The sequence below is a fragment of the Onychostoma macrolepis genome, chromosome 16, assembly GCF_012432095.1.
Source record: "Onychostoma macrolepis isolate SWU-2019 chromosome 16, ASM1243209v1, whole genome shotgun sequence".
In the NCBI taxonomy this organism is placed as follows: Eukaryota; Metazoa; Chordata; class Actinopteri; order Cypriniformes; family Cyprinidae; genus Onychostoma; species Onychostoma macrolepis.
Genome location: NC_081170.1, coordinates 34,394,806 through 34,420,798, shown reverse-complemented (window position 1 = coordinate 34,420,798; position 25,993 = coordinate 34,394,806). Strand labels below are relative to the sequence as shown.

The window sequence follows — 25,993 nt, the reverse complement described above, 5'->3', positions numbered from 1 at the left end:
CAAATCCGGTTATTGTCTGATTTCTTTTGACCAAAGATCACTTTCATTCCTCAACAAGACACATGATTCGAGGAATCGTTCATATCAACAAACGGCTGTCTATGATTGCGCACTCACTGTTTTTATAAAACGATTATTTGTATTTGCTTCATATTTTTGTGGAAATCATGATATACTACCATTCAAAAGTTTGGGTCAGTGAGAATTGTTTTTGTTTTTTGGAAAGAAATTAATACTTTTATTCAGCAAGGACGCATTATATTGATCAAAAGTGACAGTAAAGGCATTTATAATGTTACAAAAGATTTCTATTCTTTCTTTTAATCCTGAAAAATAAAATGCATCTCAGTTTCCACAAAAATGTTGTGCGGCACGACTGTTTTCAACATTGATAATAATGTTTATTGAGCAGCAAATCAGCATATTATTATGATTTCTGAAGATCATGTGACACTGAAGACTGGAGTAATGATGCTGAAAATACAGCTTTGATCACAGAAATAAATTATCAGTTTAAATTGTAATAATATTTCACTATTTTACTGTATTTCTGATCAAATAAATGCAGCCTCTGTGTCAAAAACATAAATCTGCCTGCTCTTTGAATGGTAGTTTAATCATAAAGTCAAAGCCAAGAAACACTAAAAGTGATGGAAAAAGTGAAAAGTATTAAACCGAGAAGATGAGAGCAAAAATCAAGCTCCTAGAATAATTCAGAGAAATTCAAAAGCAAAGGCGTTCTCTCCACCAAGTCAGATAATAAAACACAAATATGAAGACACTGTGTGAGTCCGGCTGAACTCGACTGACCCGAGCTGAAGAACAAGCGTGGGCTCACAGACTTATGAATTAAACAGGAGCGCTTCAGTTCAGCCCAGTGTGAAAATCAAGAGCCCTTAAGTCAGAAATCAGCTCTCTGTCTGTCAGAGCTGCTGCAGTGTTATCGAGGTCAGTATGAGAGCGTTCGAAAGCCTCCAACAAATCCACTCTGAACTTTGTCAAACTCCAGAGACTGACAGACAGACAGCATGTGTGCGGATCAATAAGCACTGAGCACCCAGCAGCTGAAGACCGGCTGCACGTGGCTCCGGCAATCACACACACACACACACACACACACACACAGATTCATGTCATCACTTCCAGCCTTTCCCCATTTGTGTGGTACCTTTATATTTCTCTCGGACGTTCTCATAAGCTTGAACAAAGTCCTGTTCATCTGCGTTGGGCGGCAGGCAGAGGGGCTCGTACATGGCCATTGGTCCTGTCCTCGGTGGATGATGATGTGCGGCTCTGTGTTGCTGTGGATGAGTGTGAGCAGCAGCGCTGTAGTGTTTCTCTCTCTCTCTGCTCTAAACTTCATTCCAAAGCCAGCGCCAGCCACACCCCCTCCTTCCTGACTGGGAAACACCAGCAGGCTCCGCCTCTTAAAGACACACAAGACATCAATCTGATCATCCACACAATACACCTGAACGCGTCTGACACGCCTCCCACAGTCTGGCACACTACCAACCAACTACTTCTCAAAGATGTAAATGTAGTGTACACTAGTGGTACATAAGTCTGGAATAATTAAGACTTTGAAAGAAGTCTCCTCTGCTCACTAAGGCTGCGTTTTTTTAAAATCAAAAATACAGTAAAAATAGTGAAATATTATTACAATTTAAAATAACTGATTTCTTTGTGAATACAATATAAACTGTAATTTATTTCTGTGATCAAAGCTGTATTTTCAGCATCATTACTCCAGTCTTCAGTGTCACATGATCTTCAGAAATCATAATAATATGCTGATTTGCTGCTCAAGAAACATTTCTGATTATTATCAATGTTGAAAACATTTGTGCTGCCCAATATTTTTGTGGAAACCATGAAACACTTTATTTTTCAGGATTCACAGATGAATAGAGTGCAAAAGAAAAACATTTATTTGAAATAAAAAAAAGAATGTTACTTTTGTAACATTATGATTGTTCTTACTGTCACTGTTGATCAATTTAATGCATCTTTGCTGAACAAAAGTATTAATTTCTTACAAAAATAAAATTCTTAATTACCCAAAACTTTTGAATGGCAGTGTATCACATTTTCCATAAAAATATGAATCAGCTTAATTAAATTAAAAATATTAAAAAGTACAAAAAAATATTACACTTTGTAGAAAAGTTTTGGAAGCCACAATTTTAGCATGCTTCTGTTTACTTTCTTTCTCAAACTGACAAAAGTTTAGACTATTTATTTTTACCCAGAACGACTTGGAAAATAACTATGTAATATTTTTAACATGATAGCTGGATGTCACTCGCTAAATTAAACAACAACGTATCATCCTACTCTTTGAAATGCTTTATCACTGCATGCAGCATCAGACACCATGTTAAACTCTAGCAGGAAGCATGCAGTGTGCAGTGAGCAATACTATACTCAAACGTGCACTGCATGAAATACTGTAGCCTTATGTGTTTGACTTCACCTTTCATTTCCACTCTCACAGAGCGATATTAAGCATGCTATTAACATCTCTTCCATTCCGAACACAGCCCATGTTTCTTTCACACACATTTTTGCTTTATTTTGCTTTCTTTCAGTCTTTGTTCACTCTTGCACAGCTCCTCCCTCACTAGCCTGACTGAAACTTTCAAAAGTGCTCTAAAGAAAGACGTTTTGTTGAACAGGTGTGTGACGTCAGGGTGTGTGAACAGGTTTGAGTGGCAACCGGTCAAGGCACTTAAAACTACACTTCAAAAAAAAAAAAAAAAATCTATATATATTTGTTTTTTGTTTTTTTCCAAAAAATTACATAGTCATTTTCCAGTACAACTACACATTCTTCAATCAAGACATATTTACTAAAAAAACTAAATTGTCACACTTTTTGTTCAGAAAGCAAGATATAATATGTTGTCATTTTGCTTCTGGAGTAAACATAGCTTGATTTAAGAATGCCTAGATATTTGTACCAGAAATAAGACATAAAACACGGTATCTACAAGATTACATCACATTTAATTAATATCCCTGACAAAACTTTAAAGAAATATGTTGAAGAAAGTCATAAAACAGACTGAAGCCAGCCTCAAACCTATGGAAGCCCGTTTCTGCCAAAGAAAAAAGAAAAAAAAATTGATTGCGACTTTTTTTCTCGCAATTCTGACTTTTTTCTCCGAATTGTGAGATATAAACTCGCAATTTTGAGTTATAAAGCCCAATTTTGAGGCGGAAAAAAAGACTGATATGTTCTCGTAATTGCGTGTTTTAAAGTCAGAATTGTGAGTTTATATCTCGCAGTTCTGACTTTATTTCTCAGAATTGCGACTTTATATCTCACAATTATGACTTTATAACTCGCAACTGCGAGTTTATATCACGCAATTCTGATAAAAAGTCGCAATTACCTTTTTTATTTTTTTATTCAGTGGCGGAAACAGGCTTCCATACAAACCACATCGGTTCTCAAAAAAAAAAAAAGCATCATCTTTTAAATATTTAGGTCGTTTGGATATTTTTTTAATTAAATTTCATCTTTCTGGTATTTTGTGCGCTGTTAAAGTTGCCCACATATTCCATGACATACGAGATTCATAATGTTTTTCTTTCTGGCTTTGCAAGTCATACCCAAAAACTCTTAAAATGAAATGAAAGCAAACCTAAAAACAAGTCAACTAGAAACCAATTGCTGTAAAAGCTCCAGAATCTTACTCACTGTAATGAGTAAGTGTGAAATGACTCACTATCTGATAAAACATCCCTTGCCTTGCTCCTGCCGTGGCAGACATGGCCTACAGCAGACGTGAGTTATGTCTGTCCTCCTGAAATCACCAGCATAACTTTCTATTCTAATACAGACTGGGTTTGACTAGTTCATGCTGCTCCAGACTTCAAACTCTGTCGGAGCTCTTGGGTTTCTCACTTTTGCCATAATGATTTCGAAGTCGATGCATATTTTAAGAAGGAGCGGGACAGGGCTATCACAGGTAACCACATCTCAAATTAAATCCATAAAAACACTGTATTATTTACAACTAGAAGAATACAATATTTCAGGATCATCACACAAGCAAGAGTGCTGTTGTTTCTGAGCTGTACATGACATTATTCTGACATTAATTTTATACAACAGTTCAATAAACAAGTTAATATTAACTAACACTATATTGCAAGGCACTTTAGATTGTTTTTGCTCCACTATTTATAGTTTTGTTCCTGATTGATTCACTGTTAAATCGACTGAGTAAATAATTCAATGGCTCACTCATAAAGACTGTGCTTATGTCTGAAAATACCCTCACTGTAATAATTCTTAAATCAACATACTTGCAAAGCAAAATGACTTAAGATATTAAGTTTTATTTTCTGAAAATTGTATCAACATTAAGTGAGTTTATGCTTTAAACCAGAATAATAATAATAATAATATAAAATGTTCTTATTTCTTATTTTAAGCAAAAACTTTTTCTTTCAGAACACAAGATATAATATCTTGCCAATTTTCCTGAAGCAAGCATAGCTTGATTTAAGAATGTGTAGACATTTGTACTAGAAAAAAAGACAAAAATACTAAACAGGAAAGTCGTGCAAGATCACATTAAAAAAAAATCAATGAATGTAAAGAAAAAAGAAAACCACACCAGTTCTCAACAACCAATGAAAATAATAATTCCAATATACCAATAATTGCTATTTATATTTTTGTTTCTTATTTATTCAGTGGATTTGAACAAATCAATAGAGTAAATCATTCAATGACTCACTCATAATGACTGGTTGTGTCTGAAATTGCCCTATACCCTCACTTTAATAAATAAATGAACAAACATGCAAACAACACCTAATTCAATTTTTTAATGCCTTAAAATTTGTAAATTTTTTGGCTGCACAAGCCATTTCAACTTATTTTTAAAAAATCCTGTCTAGTTAAACCTTGTGTAACTTTTTTAAAAATGAGGCTGCTATTGCTCAAATTATTTTGGCGAGTTAAAGTAATGAAAAAAACATGTTGCATGACTTATTGATCACATTATTTTTTAGAGTCCATTACGTGAAATGGCAGCCATTTGCAGTGGTGTCTGAAACCTTAGTGGAAAATATCGACTGCACTCCTTCAATCCCATAATGCACCTCAATAACAAGTGCACAACCAATTTATCACAGCAGCAAGCCATCAGAGAATACCCATGCAATGTTAGCATTGCACCAAATGAATTCCCACGTGTTGACAGAAGATGCATACGCAGCTCTTCCCCTGCACTCAGGTCTGAATTCACTCTCTCGTTCAGTGCCCTACGTACGTGGAGTAATGTAGTGAATGAGGGATAGGGGGCGATATTTGAGTACAAATAGTCACTTGTTTCATTCCTCATGGAATCAGCATATTTAAATGAATTGGTTGAATAAATTATTCAATTACTCACTTGTAAAGACAGTCACTTGTCGCCATCTAGTGGCGTAACGATGAAAGCTGCAGAAAGAGTTATTGAAATAAACTAAACCGTTCAGCACAGAGGTGCCACAAAGACAATATTTGCAACTTTACTATTATAATGTGAAGACAAGGACCTGAGGTGTCAGTCTTATTCTAAAAATGCTGCACATGTTTAGAAATTTCAGAAAGAAAGACAGTCACAATTCACTAAAGTCACTAAAATGGATTTAAGGTCAGGAGAATAATCCTGACATAACAGGATAAGACTTTTTCTTCCTTTTATTTTTAATTAAATGAAATGGAACAGAACACTTTTTTTCTGAAGGAGCCATGTAAAAGTTCTGATGCAATGTGGATAAAATCCCCCACACACACACACACACACACACACACACACACACACACACACACTTGGTGGCCGATTCATGTTACTCCTCAATTAAAGATTAGAATTATGGTAAACAGTGAAAGTGTAAAGCTACACCTCTTCTAAATTACTCCATTTTTAGTGAGCAATTATATATTAATATATCCAAGGCCATCATGTCAATTCAGCCAAAACAAAACTAATATATACAGTAACACAGAGACATACTACATTTATATGCATTTGACAAATGCTTTTATCCAAAGTGCATTCAAGGCACACATTTACATTAGGGTGTGAAAATATATTCAAGTGTGTTTGAGGGGCACTTGCACGTCTCCAACAACCTGAGACATTCCTTCAGGACTACAGTCTTGAAGCCAAAAACAGGTGTGAGGACGTTACTGTGGGCTCGAGTTACACAGGACAGCCGTGTGTGTGTGTGTGTGTGTGTGTGTGTGTGTGTGTGGGTGGTCTCTGCAGTGTGTGACGGCACGCTGGCAATATCTGAGGATTTAGCATCTCCATGCGATCATAAAAAAACCCGACGTGAGTGTGAAATTAAATATGTCCGACTTGCTCAAGGAAAGGTTTGACCTTACATGAGCACGTTAGCACCGCTCAGACCTACCTATAATAGCACACAGCTGCCATGACCTTTGACCCCCTCACTCATGACCTCAGGTAGCAACCCAACAAACAATAAAGCAACTCTAAACAAATTCTGCCATCTGCAGTATAAAGATCAATGCATTATAAAAATTAAACCCGAATACGTTCATACGCACATGGTCTCTTTCATCATGTCCTGCAATATATAAACAATACTGAAAGATGAAAGATGACAGATGAACAGTTTCAGACTAAATCAAATTTACCAAAGAATAAAGAATACAGACAGCTCTTATTCTTAACCATTACAAAGTCTCGTAAGTTCATCAAAATAATCATAATTTTAGACTTTATTTTTTTATTGTTTTAAAATAAGTTTAAATCCATCATAAATAATATTATACAATTTTACAACAATGATAATCTAAACAAAGAGTGAAAATGGCAAAAATATAAACAATTAAAAAAATGGATTTACCCACATTTGAAGAAATGTCTATATATATATATATATATATAACTACAATAATTTCACACGACTTTCAGTTTTAAGTTTAGAATAAAACATAACAACATCTCCTATTTTTAACCATAACTCTATCTTGGTTCATTATTACATTCATTTTCCTGATCATCAAAATGATTATTTGCATTTCCTTTTTTTTTTCCTTTTTGTTATAAAAGGTCACGTTAAAACAGTCTCACTTCTTTTTCTAAGTATGCATTTTATTGTATTAGACTTTTTATTTTATTATTTTAAAATCTTTAAAAAAGTTCATATCCACGTTATAAATAGTATACCATTTTTGAAATAATGGCAACCTAAACAAAAAGTGAAATGAAGCAAAAATATAAACTAAAATGTACTTTTTTTTAAGTGAGTATTTGTTTTAGACTTCTTTACTTATTAAAATATGTTTAAATCCATTATACAAATATGATAAAATTTTCAACCGATAATCTAAACAAACAGTGAAAATGGCAAAAATATAAATAATCTCAAATTTTTAAGTACCCATATTTGAAGAAACACCTATATTTAATAGAAATAATGTAGCATGAGTTTTAATGCACATTTCCACAGTGTCAAATAAATCAACTACAGCAAATGTATTAGTTTCTCCTGAAATACTTACAGCTCAGATGCCTACTGACATCTGCTGGATCTGAATGGTTCTGCAGTTCCATTACAAAATGACATGCACTGGTCAGCTCTATCTAAATCACGTTTTCATCATTTTCACATATGCTGTTTTATAATCTCATATGATTTGAGCGATTGCACTGGATATTTGTACTTTGATAAATGAATATGTCAGGACTGACCACAGGAGGACAAAAATCTTACAACCCGGCATCAAAAAAGACGGGCTGGATGTGTTTGAGTTGAATCATCTGTTGTCAGGAAGTGTAGCTATATAAGTGTAGCTCTCTCTCTCTCGTCCAGTGAAGAGGGCAGGTGTAAAACTGTCCTGTGGGGTCAGTGTTCACTTATGCAGGATTCACGAAACACTGTAGACGTCAACAAAACAGCCGCTCTGAGTGACTCAGCGTTTGCTAAACAGCAGCTACCTGCGTGTAATCCATCATGTCACAGAACTACAGAAAATACTCATATCTGTCACACACGAGTGTGTTTTTCTCACAGAGATGCAGGTTTAAATCCAGTCACTGTCATGAAAAAGGAAGACTCATCTGTAATTGTCATCATTTGCTTGTACAAACCAAGGCTGTCAGTAATATCTGGAGCAATATCTATCCGTCAGCAGTTCTGTTCTGCCTCAGAAGAATGAAGGAGTGATTTTACATCTGCCATCTTTGCTCACTTTCATTGCCATCTTGTTGAACCATAAACCAATCACCTGAAAAGGTCATGTGACTAATCACATGCTGCAGGAAAATCATGTCAACACTTGACAGGCTGATGATTTCACAAGAACACAAACCGTTCACAGACAGGACAAATATGCTGTGTTTCATGCTTTTCAGAGCCTCCAAAAAAGAGAGAAACATCTTCTATCGATAAATCTACTGCAGATAAATTAGTTCAAATATTTAATCATGAATAGCCTCGTTTTTTCAGAGCTTTTCACAATTATTTCATAACAGGAAGTCAGTCTATGGATGCTTATAGATTATAGGGCAAAGTAAATGAAATCAGAGTAAAATGATACTGATTTCAGGAGATAGAGGCAATAAAACAACTTAAGTGCAATTCATTAATACAATACCAATACCACAACAACAATACACAGCATATAACACATGCATGATGAGATGTTTTGGGTCAGTATGACTTTGTGATGTCTTTGAATGAAGTTTCTTCTGCTCAGCGAGGCTGCATTTATTTGATCAAAAATACAGTAAAAATAGAAATATTGTAAAATATTATTAGAATTCAAAATAGCTGTTTTCTATGTGAATATCTGTTAAACAGTAATTGATTTCTGTGATGTGCAGCTGTATTTTCAGCATCATTACTCCAGTCTTCAGTGTCACATGATCTTCAGAAATCATTCTAATATGCTGATTTGCTGCTCAAGAAACATTTCTGATTATTATCAATGTTGAATACAGTTCATATTTTTTGTGGAAACCGTGATACATTTCATTTCTCAGGGTTCTTTGATGATTCATTTATTTGAAATAGAAATATTTTGTAACATTACCATGTCTTTACTGTCACTTTTGATATGTTTAATGCATTCTTACTGAATAAAAGTATAATTTTCTTTAAAAAAAACAATCATACTGACCCCAAACCTTTGAACTTTTCTACATTTTCTCTGTGTTCTCACATCACCGGTCATTGTATCAGTCACTTAACCAATAAGAGAGCCGGTCTTTTACAGGAGAATCTCTGGAATCACATTACTCACAGAAAAGCAAAAGGCACTGAATTCAAGAGCCTGTCAGCAGGAACTCCCACTGTTTGTGTGTGTGTGTGTGTGTGTGTGTGTGTGCTGACTCAGGCTCTGACAGAGGCGAGAGAGAGACCTGCGAGAAGCTAAACTGTCAGATTCTTTCTGTAGTTTTCCTGAGGACACTCATGTCACATCTGACACATTTTCTGTCCATCACTAAAGCTTCTGTGAGCGCTGCTTGTCTTCTGCTCTGACTGCAGACGCTTGGCACCTAATGTATGACGCAAGAGATGCACAAACGAGCCATAACACCAAGCTATTCAGAACATTAATCAATAATTTTACATTTTCTGAAGCTAATCTGAAAAGTGCTCCTGTTGCAGTGCTGCTGTGTGTGTTTGCCAGACGTGACTGTTATTAAGTTATTCTCAGCAGCTCTTCTGTGTGGTTTGTTACTGTCTTGTGTGAAAAGAGTCCTTAAAAAGAGCACATAATGAACTTTCATACTCAGTGTTTGGAGGCTCATCAAATAAGTAATCCTAAATTTTATAAAAATGTAATTAAAGGGGTCATATGATGCGATTTCAAGTTTTCCTTTCTCTTTGGAGTGTTACAAGCTGTTCGTGCAGATAAGATCCCTGAAGTTGCAAAGACTAAAGTCTCAAAACCAAAGAGATATTCTTTATAAAAGTTAAGACTCGTCCACGCCCCCCTAAAACGGCTCATTCAAACACAGATTTGCATAACACCACCTAAATGTATACGCAATGAAAGAGGGCGGGACTTTTATTCTGTAGTATTGTTGCTGCCACCGGCGCCATGTCCTGGAGACACTGTGTTTCATTGTGAAAGAGAAAGTACTTTGTTTGGGCTTCAAAAGAGGACACAACTAGAAATCAGTGGTTAAGTTGTATTTACAGCACTGTTCCAGAACAGTTCAACCCAAATATTAGAGTGTGTGCAGCGCATTTTACAGAGGACTGTATCCTGAACCTGGGAGAGTAGCTGCCAGCTGTGCACAAAGTTTCTATAAAGTGGGGCAATTACTTTGCAAGGACAGTCTGGCGCTTCTGACTCACAGCCTGAAAGTATGTTTTCTTATTTAAAGGGTAACTAAACCCCTGGTCAGAGCCTAACTCCACCCACTGGCAATATTTGAAAAATGCTGGAAAAGTGGGCAGAGCCCAGCGGAGACAGAGCGGACGAACTGCTACAGTGGTTTTGACGGCCAAGGGCGTGGTGAGCTCGTGCAGGGGCGTGGTTAGTAAGTGCCATCATACCTCACAGGGGTATGCAATGTCCAATAGGAAAATTCAACTGCAGTAGCCACTGTTCAACCTGAAGAGGGCAGCACTCAGACGTTTTTTACACCATATATTGTAGAATTAAAACACTTTATAACCAAATGTCAAAACATTTACTCGAATCAATGCACAGCACTAATAAAGACACAGTCTTACAGATCATTATCTCAAAAAAGTTGTTTTAGGGTTTAGTTACCCTTTAAAGGATTTGCCACTGACTATTCAAACGCGAGTTTTGAGCTGTGTAGAGTAGCGCTTGTTGTTTGTCGTTTCTCCGATCACAAATGCAGACATGGTAATGTTTACGAGACACGATGCGTAAAAAGACAGTATAAGTCATTATAATCAGTAATTATGTCCCCACTGGATGCAACAAATGCCTCGTTTGTAATGGGTTTTATAGTTTTTGTGTCATCACGCCGGGACACAATACGGTAAGGGTGCGTAACATTTCCGTCTCACGCTTGAGGTATTCGGCCAATCACAACGCACTGGATAGCTGGCCAATCAGAGACGCCTCGCTTCTCAGAACGATGAGCTTTGTAAAAATCGGCGCGTTTCAGAAAGGCGGAGCACAGAGGAGCAACAATAATGTACAGTATGTGAAAAATAATGTGTTTTTTTAACCTTAAACCGCATAAACACAAAATAATGTTCTTTTTAGAAACATGATATGACCCCTTTAAAGTATTTTAAAATATAAAATATAATTATGTACCATGAAAAATCAAATATTTAGAAAGTATAATAAACTAGCAACCCTTAATCTAGTCAAATTGTAAATTATTTTAAAATTAAAATAAAATACAAAAATTTATAAAAATTAAAATTCAATACTTAAAAATGTAATTAAAACTAAAAAAATATACTAAATCACTAACCCTAAATGTAATAATATAACATAAAAATATAATAAAAGTATATTTAATCAGTAACTCTAAATCTTGTAAAATTGTATTTAAGCATTTTGAATATTGTATTATACAAAATATATAATAACCAATAACTCTAAATGTAATAATTTTAAGTACTTTAACATTTAATATATAATAACATAATAATATAATATAAATATAAAAATATAACACATCAGTAACTCTAAATCTTATAACATTTTTAAGTATTTTAAAATGTAAAATATATAATATAAAATATAATAAAACGGTAACTCTACAATTTACTATATAATTATTTATAATAAACCAGCAACCTTAAATCTTATGGAATTTAGATGCATTTTATCACATTTCCATTGAAGCATACTGCACTGTATGTCTTTCATTGTTTTATGTTATTTTGTGTGTTTGTATTCAGATGCACTGCCAAAGGTTTCTATTCATGCATGGCTAATTTTTCTCATTAATATCACACTCTGAGGCTATGATTAGTCTTATCTAAAGCTGTAATGCTGACTAATGCAATAAATCCATTCTAATTACACCCCTCCAACAAGCTAAAGGTGTCCCACATGACTGCAGCTGAAATTTGCCTTAATGATTCATACTTGAGTGGTAGAAAGAGACACTGAAACGACCATCAGCATATCTGCCTGTGTACATCTGCTCTTTAGCAAAATCAATATGACGTTTCCTCTAGCATCATGATTAGGTCAGCAGATATGACCACAGACCTGCGATGCGGATGACGGCCCTCTCGGCCGGGTCCAGCACCTCTCCGGAGGCGGATTTGGAGCGCTTGACCCGCTGGTGTTTGGGGAGGTTCCAGGGGAGCGTGTCTCCGGGACTCGGCGAGCTGCTGCGCTCACTGGAGCTCTGCTCCGCCGGAGGAAGATCCCGCAGCTTCTCCATCGCCTGACAGATTCACAGCAAACACAATGGAGTCAACACACGGACATATGCATGCAGAGAATCAATACACTTGATTTAATTATGCATGAAATACAGCATGCACATCATAAACAAAAACGCTGTTGAAAAGCCTGTGTGATGTCTTCAGCTGTATATATTCACAGTACGACTCCTGTACGTTATTGCTAAAATTAGATAATAAATAATGACTACTTCTGTTTTGTCAGTAATGAATGTGACAGAAAGTGCTCAAGCAGTCACAAACGTCTGTTTGTGAACATCTATTTGCTGTCAGGCGAAAATATATCCTCTTGCAATCTGAATTTTGTGGTTATTATGTGAAAACACTCTTGAAATGTTCCTTATGTAATATAAAGAATTATATGTAGGCTATACTTATATGTTGTAACACAGGGTGAGATGTAGTTATAGCTACAAGGATGAAATTACTATAAAGCCACCACTCTTTTCTTAAAGTGATAGAAAATTCAGACATCATAGACAGTACATCCTCACGTTGTTCCAAACCTGTACGAGTTCCTTTCTTCCACTGAACACAAAAGAAGATATGCTGGTAACCAAACAGTTGCCGGTAGCCACTGACTTCCATAGTACGGAAAAAATACTATGGAAGTCAATGGCTACCGTCGACTGTTTGGTTATCAACATACTTCAGAATGTTTTATTTTTGCTCAATGAATAAAAGAAACTCACACAGTGGCATGAGGCTGCAAATGATGGCAGAGTTGGTATTTTAGGGTGAGCTATCACTTTAAAGAGAAAGAAACTAATTTGATGTATGAATATAAAATACATTTCTGGTTTAGATATGCAATCATAGGAAATAAAGGACATACAGTAAGTGTTTATCACCTGAATCAGCAGGTTCTCTGTAATCCTAATATCCACCAAACAAAATGGGAATGAATGGGATTTTGTTTTTTACAGATTTACTAATGGTAACACTTTATATTAGGTGGCCTTAACTACTACGTACTTGCATCAAAAAATAAGTGCAATGTACTTGGACTTGCAAAGCACTTTTGCTGCTATTGAGGTGGGATACGGGCAGGTTAGGGACAGGTTTGGTGGTAGGTTTAAGGGTGGGTTAAGGTGTGAGGGATGGGTCAACAGTGTTATTATAAATGCAGTTCCAGAAATCAATTGCATACAGGTATTTAAAAAAATATAAGTACAATGTAAAAACATGTATGTACACAGTAAGTGCATTGTATCAAATGATTCATTTAAATGTAAGTACATTGTAGTTAAGGCCACCTAATATAAAGTGGGACCAAAATAGGCATAAGTCAAAAACACCAGGTTCATAAAACTCTCCTGGTTGCTGAAAGGAGTATTGAGGAGTTTGGCATAATCAAAGCAATTAAGCTTTTTTTTTTTTGTTTTGTTTGTTTGTTTTAATCATATCAATTTAAATTTTAAAAAATCTGCCAAATCAGACAACGGTTGATACAAAATTTGTACAAAAATGCAGAGGAAAAAACATGAATTATTGATATAATGATATCAGAGAGATGATCTCTGAAGATTGTGTCACGGTCAACAAGTCTCTAAAAATATCCAATAATTTGACCTTTTTCTGACAAGGCAAGGAACCACATGACATTAAGCTACTGCTACTGAAGGTCAATCAAAATGCATCAGCAACCACTGAATATCATGGAGGAAAATCAAACTGCAGAAAAATCATCCTTGATAAAAAACCCTGACATAATCACAATGTTTCTGACCTTTAAAAGAAAATGAAATCCTCACAATACCGAAACAGGTGAGGCAACTAAAGTTAGGCTAACCAAGAGTAAATGATTAACCACAGCGCTGGCCAGGCCTGTCAGCAATATCTAACACATTTTCATATCGACTGCATTATAATGTAGAACTATGTAAAACCAGTGTGAGATATAAAACTTTATCCCTGTCATGTACATACTGAAAAGCACCAGAGGCCAGTTGCATAAACTTAGCCACCACATTAAGACTGTCTTAAGAACTAGTTTGACCAACTAGCAGTTGCCAAGGGGTAATCAGTCTTATTTTTCCAATACAAATAAGACCAATCTTTTCATAACTGAATTTAAAAAGTTAAGTGACTCACTTTTTAAGACTAGTTTAAACAGTTTATGCAACCGGCCCCAGTTCAGTGAGAAATAAGCCTCAATGTTTAACTGGACAGTGCAAAAAACACTGGATATATCCACTAACAACACCAGCTCTAGATATTGCGAAAGCTCCAGTTTAGGGCAAATCCATATGCAAACAAACATACGGTAAGATATGATGCTCGGGTGAGCGTGCAGATCTGTCATATAAAGACCTATCTTTGTTTGAAGACGATGAAGGACTGAAAAAGCTGGGGAAATGAGATGTAAATGAAGTCTAGCTACCTATTACCCTGAAACCAGTCATCCCAAAACTCCTGCAATGAATATTCACTTCAATGAACTCATAACAGGTTATTTGTAATATGAACAAGCCTAATATGTTGCCATAAGAACAAACAATTGTAGGAGTTAAGTATAAGCATAAAACCATTCGTTTTGGCTTAAGAAGAACAAGTGTATAGTCAGAAATATGCATGAATCAAAACTGTGATAAAGTTGAAAGGCCCAGTTCTCGTAACAGCTGTGAAAATGTCATTAGTGATCGATCAGTCTTCTCATGGATTATAGTGCACACGCTTCTTACCTTCAGGAATTGACTTACTGGACCTCAGTCAACATGAAAACGATAGCGGGTGTAAAGATAGTTCCTACTAATTATAGTTAAGGTAGGCCTACGTAGCAGTCCAGGGTGCACAGATGTACAGCTGATACAGAGCAGGAACGCTTTACCTAATGTTTACCCATTGGATGGATGTTAACTGAGTCATCAAGTGTCTCATAATCTGGGTTATGACAGTCCCATCACCTCAACTCAGCAGATGTAGACCTGATAGAGACTGACAGAAGTGCTGAAGCACATCATAGTCAACGGAAGATGAATTCAGACTCACACTTTGTGGATTTGAGGAGCTGTTTCTACTACCACACACATATGGAATAGAATATAGCATAATATTATTTTGAGTGACTGGTATTCTGACACGTTCCTCTGCTTTTTCAATTATTTCTATTGTACTGCAATGCAAAGTAAATCTCTAAGGCTGACACTTAATTCCATAATAAAAATATGAATTATTACATGATGCAAGCTAAACAAACAATGAAATAAACTATTTTAATATGTATTGTGTGAAAATGATTCATATAAAATATTGCACAAATTATGTCCCACGGACGTGCCGTCATTTTCACCATAGACAAAAATGTAGACAGTTTGTCTCGTTAGTATCATTAGCAAGGACAAAACAGTGTCAGTAAGAGTTTGAGAAAACATATGACACATTATGCATTAAGAAAATAGAAAAATTAAGGTTAATATTTTCTATTGTTTGCCACTGCAACTCTAATTTAGTCAAGTTATCCAAAAGTGTTGTTTTCAATATTGTTTAGAATATTAAAAAAATACTAACTATAGCAAGAACGTAAAAAATGATAAAGATGTCATTTCCACAACCATTATTTCCAGTCCAGAATGAATGTTTGGAAATGACATTGAAATGTTGATGGTGGCACAAAGACGACTTCTGCATTCTTCTGCGGTGTGTTTATGAATTGATGGACACTGTTAGTGGACAAATAAACTAGTGAGAGTGTGAAAAGTGTGTTTTTAGGGTGTTTCTAAAGGTCCACAGGACCAAAAGTGCCCATTGTTGAAGAAACACCCGTTTGTAATGCAGCTGTACTGATGCATGAAGGCGACATTGGTGTATCACATCTGAAATACAATAAAACAATTTGAGAATAAGAATGATCGCTCTGACTGATAAGAGCTGAAGGAAACCATCCGCACTATTTGTACACAGACAATTAAGAAATTATAGCAATGCACTCGTATTTTCATTTTTACGTCACTACATTTAAGCCAGTTATAATTCAAGTCACTGAGGCCATAATAACTTTTCGAATAGCTTTGATTATAAGGACATACAGTAGCGTTGGAGACAATATCCATCACCTGAATAAACCACCGCAAAACAGACCAGACAGAACATCTGTCCATAAACATATCTTGCACGCACCACTCTGTCTTCGTCCATCCTCAAAATATGATGTGCAATAAACATTAAACATCACATAAACTGAATCTTAATAAAGATATGCTGTAATGTCTCTGGTAATTTACCGTATGTGCGGCTGCAGCTCCCGCGGTCCCGTCAGAGCAGCATTGACACGCTCGCGCTTCACCGGGAACTACCGAGATCCACGCGCGGTAATAATACAGTCAGACTGGCGCAGAAAGAAGAGCTGAAATACAGAAACTGCAGTGCTGTGCGGCGTCCACACACACACACACACACACACACACACACACAGCCGCTGTAACGTCAGCGATCAATGATTAACCCGTGTAAAACAGCGACCCGCTGCGCCAAAAGCGCTGCCATGAACATAGCTGAACCGGTCCGATTCCGCTGCAGTGGACTGGGACCTTATGATGGTCAGCCACTTCACATACACTGTCCAGATCTGACTGGGGTTTAACATGACAAATGGTTAAATTAAAGAGACACGAGGAGAGAGGGGCATGCAGGTGTGGTGAACTATGGTGTAAGTTTGAGTTAACAAAATAATGTCATTTAAATATGAAATATCAGTAAATTAGGTATTCTCTGAGTCATTTATCTGTGATTTCACATACTTTCTGTTTTACAACATGCATGTTGTTCATGTTCATCTGCTCACGCAAGAGGAACACCATACTGTGACAATTATTTGGCTATGAATTGTATACTAACAGATAGATTGATAGACAGACAGACAGATGCATAGAGAGACAGACAAATAGATGGACTGATTGATAGACAGAAAGACGGATAGATAGACAGACAGACAGATAGATAGATGCATAGAGACAAATAGATAGACTCATTGAAAGACAGACAGACAGACAGACAGATAGATAGATAGATAATGTAGTCAAGTAGAGAATAAAAGTTGCCAATATATTTGTAAAGAAGTTATTAACGTAATTTCAGGAGGAGTACGCCCATCTAATCTTCCAATTAATATCCAAGTGTAAAAGACAGCCTCTTACCACTTCCGCCGTTAGTTCTTTTGGTATCCCTCCTCCTCCCCATCTCCTCCTTTTATGCATATTTAATTATTTGTTTATCCTTCTGTCTATAGGGGGCTGTCGGAGCTGGAGTAGAATAGTCTCTCTGAGCCCTCCATTGCAGACATCAAGCCAAATCTGTTTACCACTAATGCTAAGATTATATGGGCACACAAACTCCTGAAACTACAAAGTAGCCAAAAAAATACTTAAGTACAGTAACGAGTTACATTTACTCAAAAAACTTTACACCACTGTAATGTGGACAAATTGGATTAAGAGGTTAAGAACGTTAGGTGAATGTTATGAAAACACTAGTTTAAAGGGAAAAGTCTGCAAACCTAAACAGAACATTCTAGTCTCATAAAAGAAAACTTTACTGGCTAAACAAAAGCAAACGTTTTGGAAACGTTCTGGGAACCAAAAAATAACATTCCCAGAACCAGTCGGGTATCTGAATGGTACATTAATAGAAATACTTAAGGTGTATCTTGCATGGGACACGTTTAAACATTATTGAAGGTATTGCTGTTCATATTAATGTTTTTTGCTCAATCCGTTAACATTTAAAAAAAAAAAAAAAACTTTTAGTTTGTAAAGAAATTGATATGTAGGTACAATACTTTACAATACCTTATTACCACGGTGACTGGCCCAAGTTTCTGATCACCCAATAGGATGAGGCATGGGTTTTAATTAGCCAATATTGCTTTATTTTATCCTCAGGTTAATGCTTTATGCAGAAATAAGACAAAACTGTACACTATGGCAATGAATGCCATTAATAAAGGACTGCATGAATGTGCAGAAATTCTTGCAATGACAAAACTCTGAAAGATACAACATTCAGAAAGATTATATTAATTAGTAATACGTGCATGTGCAAGTTGACACGAACTTCGCAAAACAATCCAGGAACTTTTCAGTTATTTCTATTCATCTGAAAATGTAAAGTTCTTCAACAGTTTTAATGTCATGCAATGATGATTTCAGTCACTTATGCTTCGGTTTTAAAGCCAGAGCCTCGAGATTGGCCGGGCCGCCCCATACTGTCCCAAACACACTTCTCTCAGTTCGAAGGGCTTCGTCCAGGGGAAGCTCTCTTCCTGAGACGACAACCTTCTTCACGGCCTGGATCACTGGAGCCGGGCCCTTAATGAACTGACCCAGCCACCGCTCGGCGTGAGACAGTGCATTTCCCTCACCAGAAGAGCAGTGGAGCACCTCATCAACCAGTCCCATCTGTTTTCCAAAGTCTGGATCGACTTTTTTAGCACCGCTCAGTAGTTTCAGGGCATTCTGGCTGCCAACAATACGAACTAGCCTTGCAGCTCCTCCCCATCCAGGTACCAAACCCATGTGCTTATGGACAAACTGGATAACAGCATCAGACGTCATCAACCTGGGCATGGAAATAAAATGGTGACATTCTGATGACAGGATATTAAAGTACAATTTAAAGCGGTTTTCTTTGATCTTTTGAGATCAAATGACTTGTTGAAACGCACTGTAACTTTCAGAATACAAGCCTCCCTCCTCATTCCAAAAAACAAAACAATCAAACAAATGGTTTGTGGTACAAAAAATCTTTTCTAACATTATCCCAGGCAGAAAAAAAGTGCACTTCCATAATGTACTTAAAGTGCTCTATTTTCATTTGTACTTGATATACTAAAAATGATTCTTTAGTACTTCTTAAGATAATCTTAAGATCATCTAAGTGTACTCAACTGTGCTATGTAGAGACACCGTGAATATGAACTAAAATGTGCTTTTAACACACTATCTCTGTATTAAACAATGTATTTAGTTACCACTTGTAGTGCACTTGAACCCATCTGTCATACCCTAAATACATTTTATTTCATATTCACAATGTCTCAAAATAGCACAGTTGAGTACACCAAGATGTTCTTAAGATTATCAATCATTTTTTAGTATATTCAGTACAAAATTAGTGCGCGAAAATAGAGCACTTTAAATACATTATGGAAGTGCACTTTTTTCCGCTTGGGATGGACTGCAAGGAATAAAAAATAATAATTTTAAACAATTGAGTAAGTCAAAACTGGTGTTTTTGAACCTGAAGTCGCAGGCAGTGGTGAGCTCTGCTCCTCCACCCAGCGCTCTTCCCTCCACCAGAGCTGCTGAGATGAGCGGCAGCCTACCTGGAAACACAGGAGTTTAGCTCTGATTCATCACCACACAACACTGGAGAAATCAATGGATCTGCACAGGTGTGAAATTAGATGATCGTGTTTTCTTCGTGCATCATCATACTCTTCACACTACAGACTGTAACTCAGACCAAAATCGCCCCTTATGCACATTACATTAGTGTACATCAATTCGTAATGCACTCCTAAAATTAAGGCTCTTTATTGGCATCTATGGTTCTATGAAGAACTTATAACATCAGCGGAACCTTTCCATTGCACACTGTTTCATTACAGTGGATAAAAAGTGAGGTTCTTTAAAGAACTATTCCCTGAAAGGTTCTTTGGGAAACCATCACTGCAAACACCTGCTTTTTGGATCCTATATTTTTAATCATGTGGAGTATGCAAATCACAGTGGAAATTACTGAATGCACTAATTCAATCCCACAATGCACTTCAAAATGACTGTATGACCAAAGTGCAAACTCCCTAATCCACTGTGGGGATGTTTTTTTTAAACGCTCATGCAGGTAAGCTGCATGTACAGTGGGGCAAAAAAGTATTTAGTCAGCCACCAATTGTGCAAGTTCTCCCACTTAAAAAGATGAGAGAGGCCTGTAATTTTCATCATAGGTATACCTCAACTATGAGAGACAAAATGAGGAAAAAAAATCCAGAAAATCACATTGTAGGATTTTTAAAGAATTAATTGGTAAGTTCCTCTGTAAAATAAGTATTTGGTCACCTACAAACAAGCAAGATTTCTGGCTCTCACAGACCTGTAACTTCTTCTTTAAGAGGCTCCTCTGTCCTCCACTCGTTACCTGTATTAATGGCATCTGTTTGAACTCGTTATCAGTATAAAAGACACCTGTCCACAACCTCAAACAGTCCAACTCCAAACTCCACCATGGCCAAGACCAAAGAGCTGTCAAAGGACACCAGAAACACAATTGTAGACCTGCACCAGGCTGAGAAGACTGAATCTGCAATAGGTAAGCAGCTTGGTGTGAAGAAATCAACTGTGGGAGCAATTATTAGAAAATGGAAGACATACAAGACCACTGATAATCTCCCTCGATCTGGGGCTTATTTTATGATGAAAATTACAGGCCTCTCTCATCTTTTTAAGTGTGAGAACTTGCACAATTGGTGGCTGACTAAATACTTTTTTGCCCCACTGTATAGATTGTGTGTGAGTGTGTGTGAGAGAGTGTGAGAGTAAAGTTAACAATAATAGTAGAATAGTATAATGTTACATTTGAAAGGTAAGCTTCACTTGTTTAATCAAAGTAATTACAGCCACAGTTTTGGACGTGTCTATTTTGACTAATCATTTGATCAGACTGACATCTTTACACAAAACTGAAATAAAATGTAGACAATTTCACATTTATTTTTAGAATGATAATTAGACAATCGCTCACATGATCACATTAATATCAGAGTAGCATACTAGCCTTTGAAACATGCATCTTTCTAAAGGAGGGACAGGAGCTGAGTTTCATGGTGTGGCAAAGATTCTCTACTTTCTTAAAATTTTGTACAAAAATATTTTTACAGTATTGACCCCTGGTGTCTCGATTGCTCTAATCTGCTTGTTTCTTCAGAAAGACCAACCTGAGGAGTCTTGTGAGAGTGTTCTGCATGAACTCGCACATCTTCATGCCATCCTGACAAAACACAACAAACATTATTATATTAACTGGAAACAGTGCATGTATTGTCGTTCAGTGTGATGTTCTTGGATGTGCTTCAGAAGTTCATGTAAGTCTCGCTGTGGTCCTCTTATAATGATAGTAAAGTTAGACAAGGTTTTATTTTTGTGCAAATGCAGGCATAATTTAGTTTGCCTGAGTTTGTTAGTTCTAAAAGTTGCAATATGTTCTCGGGGTATAGATAGTGTAATGAAAATGTAACTTGATCTGATAATGGGATAACAGGCGTTCTCACGTGTGGGTTTGCTATGGCTCTGACTGCATTGAGATCCGATCCAGAGCAGAAGGTTCCAGCAGCTCCCTGCACAATCACAGCTTTCCCTTCCGTCCAGGTCTCCAGGTCACACACCCGCTGCTCCAGTTCAAGCATCATGCTGCCTGGAAAACACATGTACAACAATACAACTGTCAAACAACAAATCATCTCAAATAAACTTCAGCCACTTTTAAATAACAACCTGTCCAAATAATGGCCCATACGTGACCCTGGAATCTGGAATCTGAGGGTGCAAAAAAAATCAAAATATTGAGAAAATCTCCTTTAAAGTTGTCCAGATGAAGTTCTTAGCAAAGCATACAATAGGAAATTTATAAAATATCTTCATGGAACATGATCTTTACTTAATATCCTAGAGATTTTTGACACAAAAGAAAAAAAATCGACAATTTTGACCCATACAATGCATTTTTGGCTATTGCTACAAATATACCCCGGCGACTTAAGACTGGTTTTGTGCTCCAGGGTCACAGATTTGAAAGTAAACTCGAGCACCAGAGAAGGCGTTCATGCGCGCTGGGTTGTTGACGGTGAGCACCGCGATGCCAGACTCCTGCTGCTTCTGGAGCTCTATGGATCCTCCTGGGAACACCTGCAGCTTCTCCCTGATACCCTCAGCAGATCCGCTCCTGTGGCTGCAGACGGTTCGGTTCTGCTGGAGGATCCTCCTCACGGCTCCGCGGCTCTGGATCCACCGGCACCGAGCAGCTCCGCACACACTCATGATGCTGCTGCGTCTGTACAGAGACACATGCACACAGCACAGGGAGAAGAGACGCATGCACACAAGACAGAAAGAAGAGAAGAGACGCATGCACACAGCACAGAGAGAAGAGATGCATGCACACAAGACAGAAAGAAGAGAAGAGACGCATGCACACAGCACAGAGAGAAGAGATGCATGCACACAAGACAGAAAGAAGAGAAGAGACGCATGCACACAGTTTAAACACGCACTCACTTCTGCTGTAATCAAACTGTACGTAACTACAATATAACACTTAAATAATTAAATACATAGTACTTTGTCTCTCTTGAAGGACCTTTTATATTGTTCTTTTTTTAATGCATGTATTTTAATGTTTATACGAGTAGTACTTGACCTGTTTTGAGAAGTCGGAGTAACTTTAAAAACGGTCCTGAAAGAAACAAAGTGTTAACATATAGATCCCGCCTTATTGTAGCCTCACATTCCTGAATAAAGCTACTGCTATTTGCACTGAGAGTGTTGAAAAAAATCACAAATATATAAAAGCAGACGAAATACCCACCAGAGATACCGATGTGTTTATTCAAATTCAAATTTTGTAGATGCTTCAAATGTCCACAAGGGAGCTCTGTTCCGCAATGCACTCCCTGCACCGGCAGAGAACAGCCACGCGACCAGTCACGATCCTGAACAGATTGTTAATGTTTTTTAAAGAAAACTCTTATGCTCACCAAGCCTGCATTTATTTGATCCAAAATACAGCAAAAGCAGTAATATTGTGAAATATTTTTACTGTTTTAAACAACTGCTTTTTATTTGAATATCTGTTAAACTGTAATTTATTCCTGTGATCAGAGCAATATTTTCAGCATCATTACTGCAGTCTTCAGTGTCACATGATCTTCAGAAATCATTCTAACATGCTAATTTGCTGCTCAAGAAACATTTTTATTTTAAATAGAAAACAGTTATTTTAAAAATATTTCAAAATTTTACTGTTTTTGCTGTACTTTGGATCAAATAAATGCAGGCTTGGTGAGCAGAAGAGACTTCTTTAAAAAAAACATTAAAAATCTTACTGTTCAAAATCTTTCGACTGGTAGTGTAGCCTATATGCACATTTAACTAAAAAGGTAGAATGCATAAAAATATATATAACTATTAATTTGGTTCATTGATGGTAGGCCTATAAGATGTTAATATCATGGTACTCCGACATATATTGCATGCTGTGTTACATGACATAAACATGTCATGGGATGGGTATTAAACTAAGATATCCAATAATTTATCACGGTATGGGCATACACCTGTTTTTATAGCCTACAATTGAATGTCATGGCATCTGTCTGTTGTCACTTTTGTGCATTTTAAAGTTGAAGTTGACATTACAAACAATTAACCAAAACCTGGACGTTTCTGCAGGTCCCAAGGTAATTTAGTATTTTTTTTTAATAAACTGACAGATCATAACTTTAACTTTTAGATATTAATTTTTAAATTTTAAATATTTTAAACATTTAAAAGCAAAGAAGCTCAGTTAGCCTCACAATAAATAGCTTTACTCGCCTTAACAACATCGGACCAATCAGATTTACCCTGCTGTGATTGGATACTGGCCTTGTAAAGGGCCCAGACATAACCTTATCCGACCTTCTACCCGATGACCCAAATCAACATCCTACAAGTGCATTTCTCCACAACAGCATTTAAAGATGAAAGACATTTTCATCTGGAAAACTACGAGTGGTCATTTTAATTTTTTGATTACAGATTTATCTCTCATTCTGTATTCTATACAGTTCTACATCACAGCCTGGTTGACATAACGGAAATGACCGTTTTAATTATTTATTAGATAATATTTATAGGTTATAAGGTATTAGGTTACACCGTCACCGCGCGACAGACTTCGCGCGTATTTTTATCTGGCGCCAAACAGACGCGCGCGAATAGTTCTTCTTCGTCTGAGGAGACAAACATAGCAAGAGTAAGCTGTCATTATTAATCACTTCATTTTATCCTTACACACCTTTAAAAAAAGCTGGCGTTTAGTTTAAAAATATTGTACGTTTTAAGATATTGACATTGACTAACTGTTTAGTATCTCCACAGATTTTCGCCAGTTCAAGTTACTTAAAATGTCATTCATTCATTTACTTACCTATTTACTTATGCATGTATGTGTGTGTGTGTGTGTGTGTGTGTGTTTTAAGCAGTGTTGGGAAGGTTGCTTTGTAAATGTAATAGGTTACAGATTACAAGTTACCCTATTTAAAAAGTAATAAGTAGTGTAACTGCTTTATTACTTTATTAAAGTAATGTAACTGATTACATTTCTAATATGTTTAACTGTTAATCATTTTTAAAACATGTAAACCATGGGTTGACCTTACAGTAGTACTCAACACTGACTGACTCCACACTGTCAGACTTTCAAAATCCTTCATCATTTGTATTAAGGTTATAATAATTTAATTTTAAAGCACAGCCACCACAAAATCAGACTTACTTTGAGATCATTCTGAGGTAAAATAAAGATTTAAAACCATAACAAGAAATAGTTTAATAGCTATGATAATGTTTTTGAAATCAAATCTTTGCATAGTTATGACAGGAAACACTGGCCTTTAAGTTAATCTTAAAAAATAAAGCAAATACATTAATCCAAATAGGAAATAAAACAGTTATTGAGTAACCATGTGTCCTATTCTGTATCCTAAACTCCTGAAACAATTGGTGTCTCATATTTTAGAGCAGTCAATGCAATTTATGAAAGAAATCAGTTAAATCTGTATGTGTGTGAACAAAATTCTTAACATTTTCATAAGTAACTGTAATTTAATTTAAAGTTACATGTAACTAGTTACTTTCCAACACTCGTTTTAAGGAATCTCTAACATAAAATATACACTATATATACCCTGCCAAGGTATTATGTACATGTTATATAACCAGAAACAATGGTACAATATATAATAATGTCTAGTCAAAGTACTAAACCCAAAAGAGTGCAGCAACAAACACGTGGAGCCATTCTTTGACAGTCAAGTGTCGTCAAATTTCAGATTGCTCAGTGACAGGTCGACAGATGCTCCATCTTTCTGCCGCAGACGCTTATGTCGGGCCTCTGGCTTCCTGTTGGGAAAGATGTTTGAGGGAAGCGGAATAAATGTGGACAAGGATGAGCTGATTTGAGCCTGGGGAAGGTGATCTTTGTCCTGGCACGTCGGCTAAGGGTTTCTGACAGGATGCTGCAGCTGCGAAAACATTTTCTGACTTAATTCTGTAACTAAAGACAGCAAGGTTGGAGTCTAAATGTCTACACTAGCTGACTAAAATAGAGATTTAGATCCAGTAATGTGAGGTACAAAGCAAATTCAGCATGTAAAATGAACTGTACTTTGGACATTGTATTCAAAGTGGCGTTTTTAGGGGCCCATTGGGCCCTTGTGGCTATTGGGAAAAAGTTAGCAGAAAAGCAGGTTTAGTCCTCATTAGTGTATTGCTAGCGCATGTGCCTTTAATCCAAAATATTCTTCTGCTTTTATTTACAAAATTGTAGATGTTGTAGA

At 36.5% G+C, this 25,993-nt stretch overlaps 2 protein-coding genes and 1 long non-coding RNA gene across 6 annotated transcripts in view; 1 reads left to right on the top strand and 2 right to left on the bottom strand.

Annotated features, from left to right (window-relative positions):
• Positions 1-16,771, bottom strand: part of plecb (plectin b) — a 145,200-nt gene extending 128,429 nt beyond the window's left edge. The window contains exons 1-2 of the mRNA XM_058746105.1: positions 16,626-16,771; positions 12,203-12,383 (exon numbers count right to left, since the gene is read on the bottom strand). Of these exons, the coding sequence (XP_058602088.1) occupies positions 12,203-12,380 (178 nt within the window). The 5' untranslated portion in view covers positions 12,381-12,383; positions 16,626-16,771. The remainder of the gene's footprint in view (positions 1-12,202; positions 12,384-16,625) is intronic.
• A 1,370-nt stretch (positions 16,772-18,141) lies between these two features.
• On the bottom strand, positions 18,142-23,096 carry echdc1 (enoyl CoA hydratase domain containing 1). 4 transcript variants are annotated; one of them, XM_058746100.1, is made up of 7 exons: positions 22,981-23,096; positions 22,813-22,848; positions 22,205-22,446; positions 21,668-21,810; positions 21,335-21,387; positions 19,639-19,719; positions 18,142-18,957 (listed from the first exon to the last, which is right to left on the bottom strand). In XM_058746100.1, exons 3-7 carry the CDS (start codon positions 22,431-22,433, stop codon positions 18,549-18,551), a joined length of 915 nt encoding a protein of 304 aa, XP_058602083.1. In that variant the 5' UTR covers positions 22,434-22,446; positions 22,813-22,848; positions 22,981-23,096; the 3' UTR covers positions 18,142-18,548. The 4 variants fall into 4 exon arrangements, with proteins under 4 accessions (XP_058602083.1, XP_058602085.1, XP_058602086.1 ...); XM_058746102.1 differs by lacking the exon at positions 22,813-22,848 and having other exon boundaries at positions 22,981-23,077; XM_058746103.1 differs by lacking the exon at positions 22,981-23,096 and having other exon boundaries at positions 22,734-22,818.
• Positions 23,097-24,373: 1,277 nt separating this feature from the next.
• LOC131521419 (uncharacterized) overlaps positions 24,374-25,993 on the top strand; it is a 31,381-nt gene continuing 29,761 nt past the window's right edge. The window contains exon 1 of the long non-coding RNA XR_009266286.1: positions 24,374-24,408. This is a non-coding gene — a long non-coding RNA (uncharacterized LOC131521419). The remainder of the gene's footprint in view (positions 24,409-25,993) is intronic.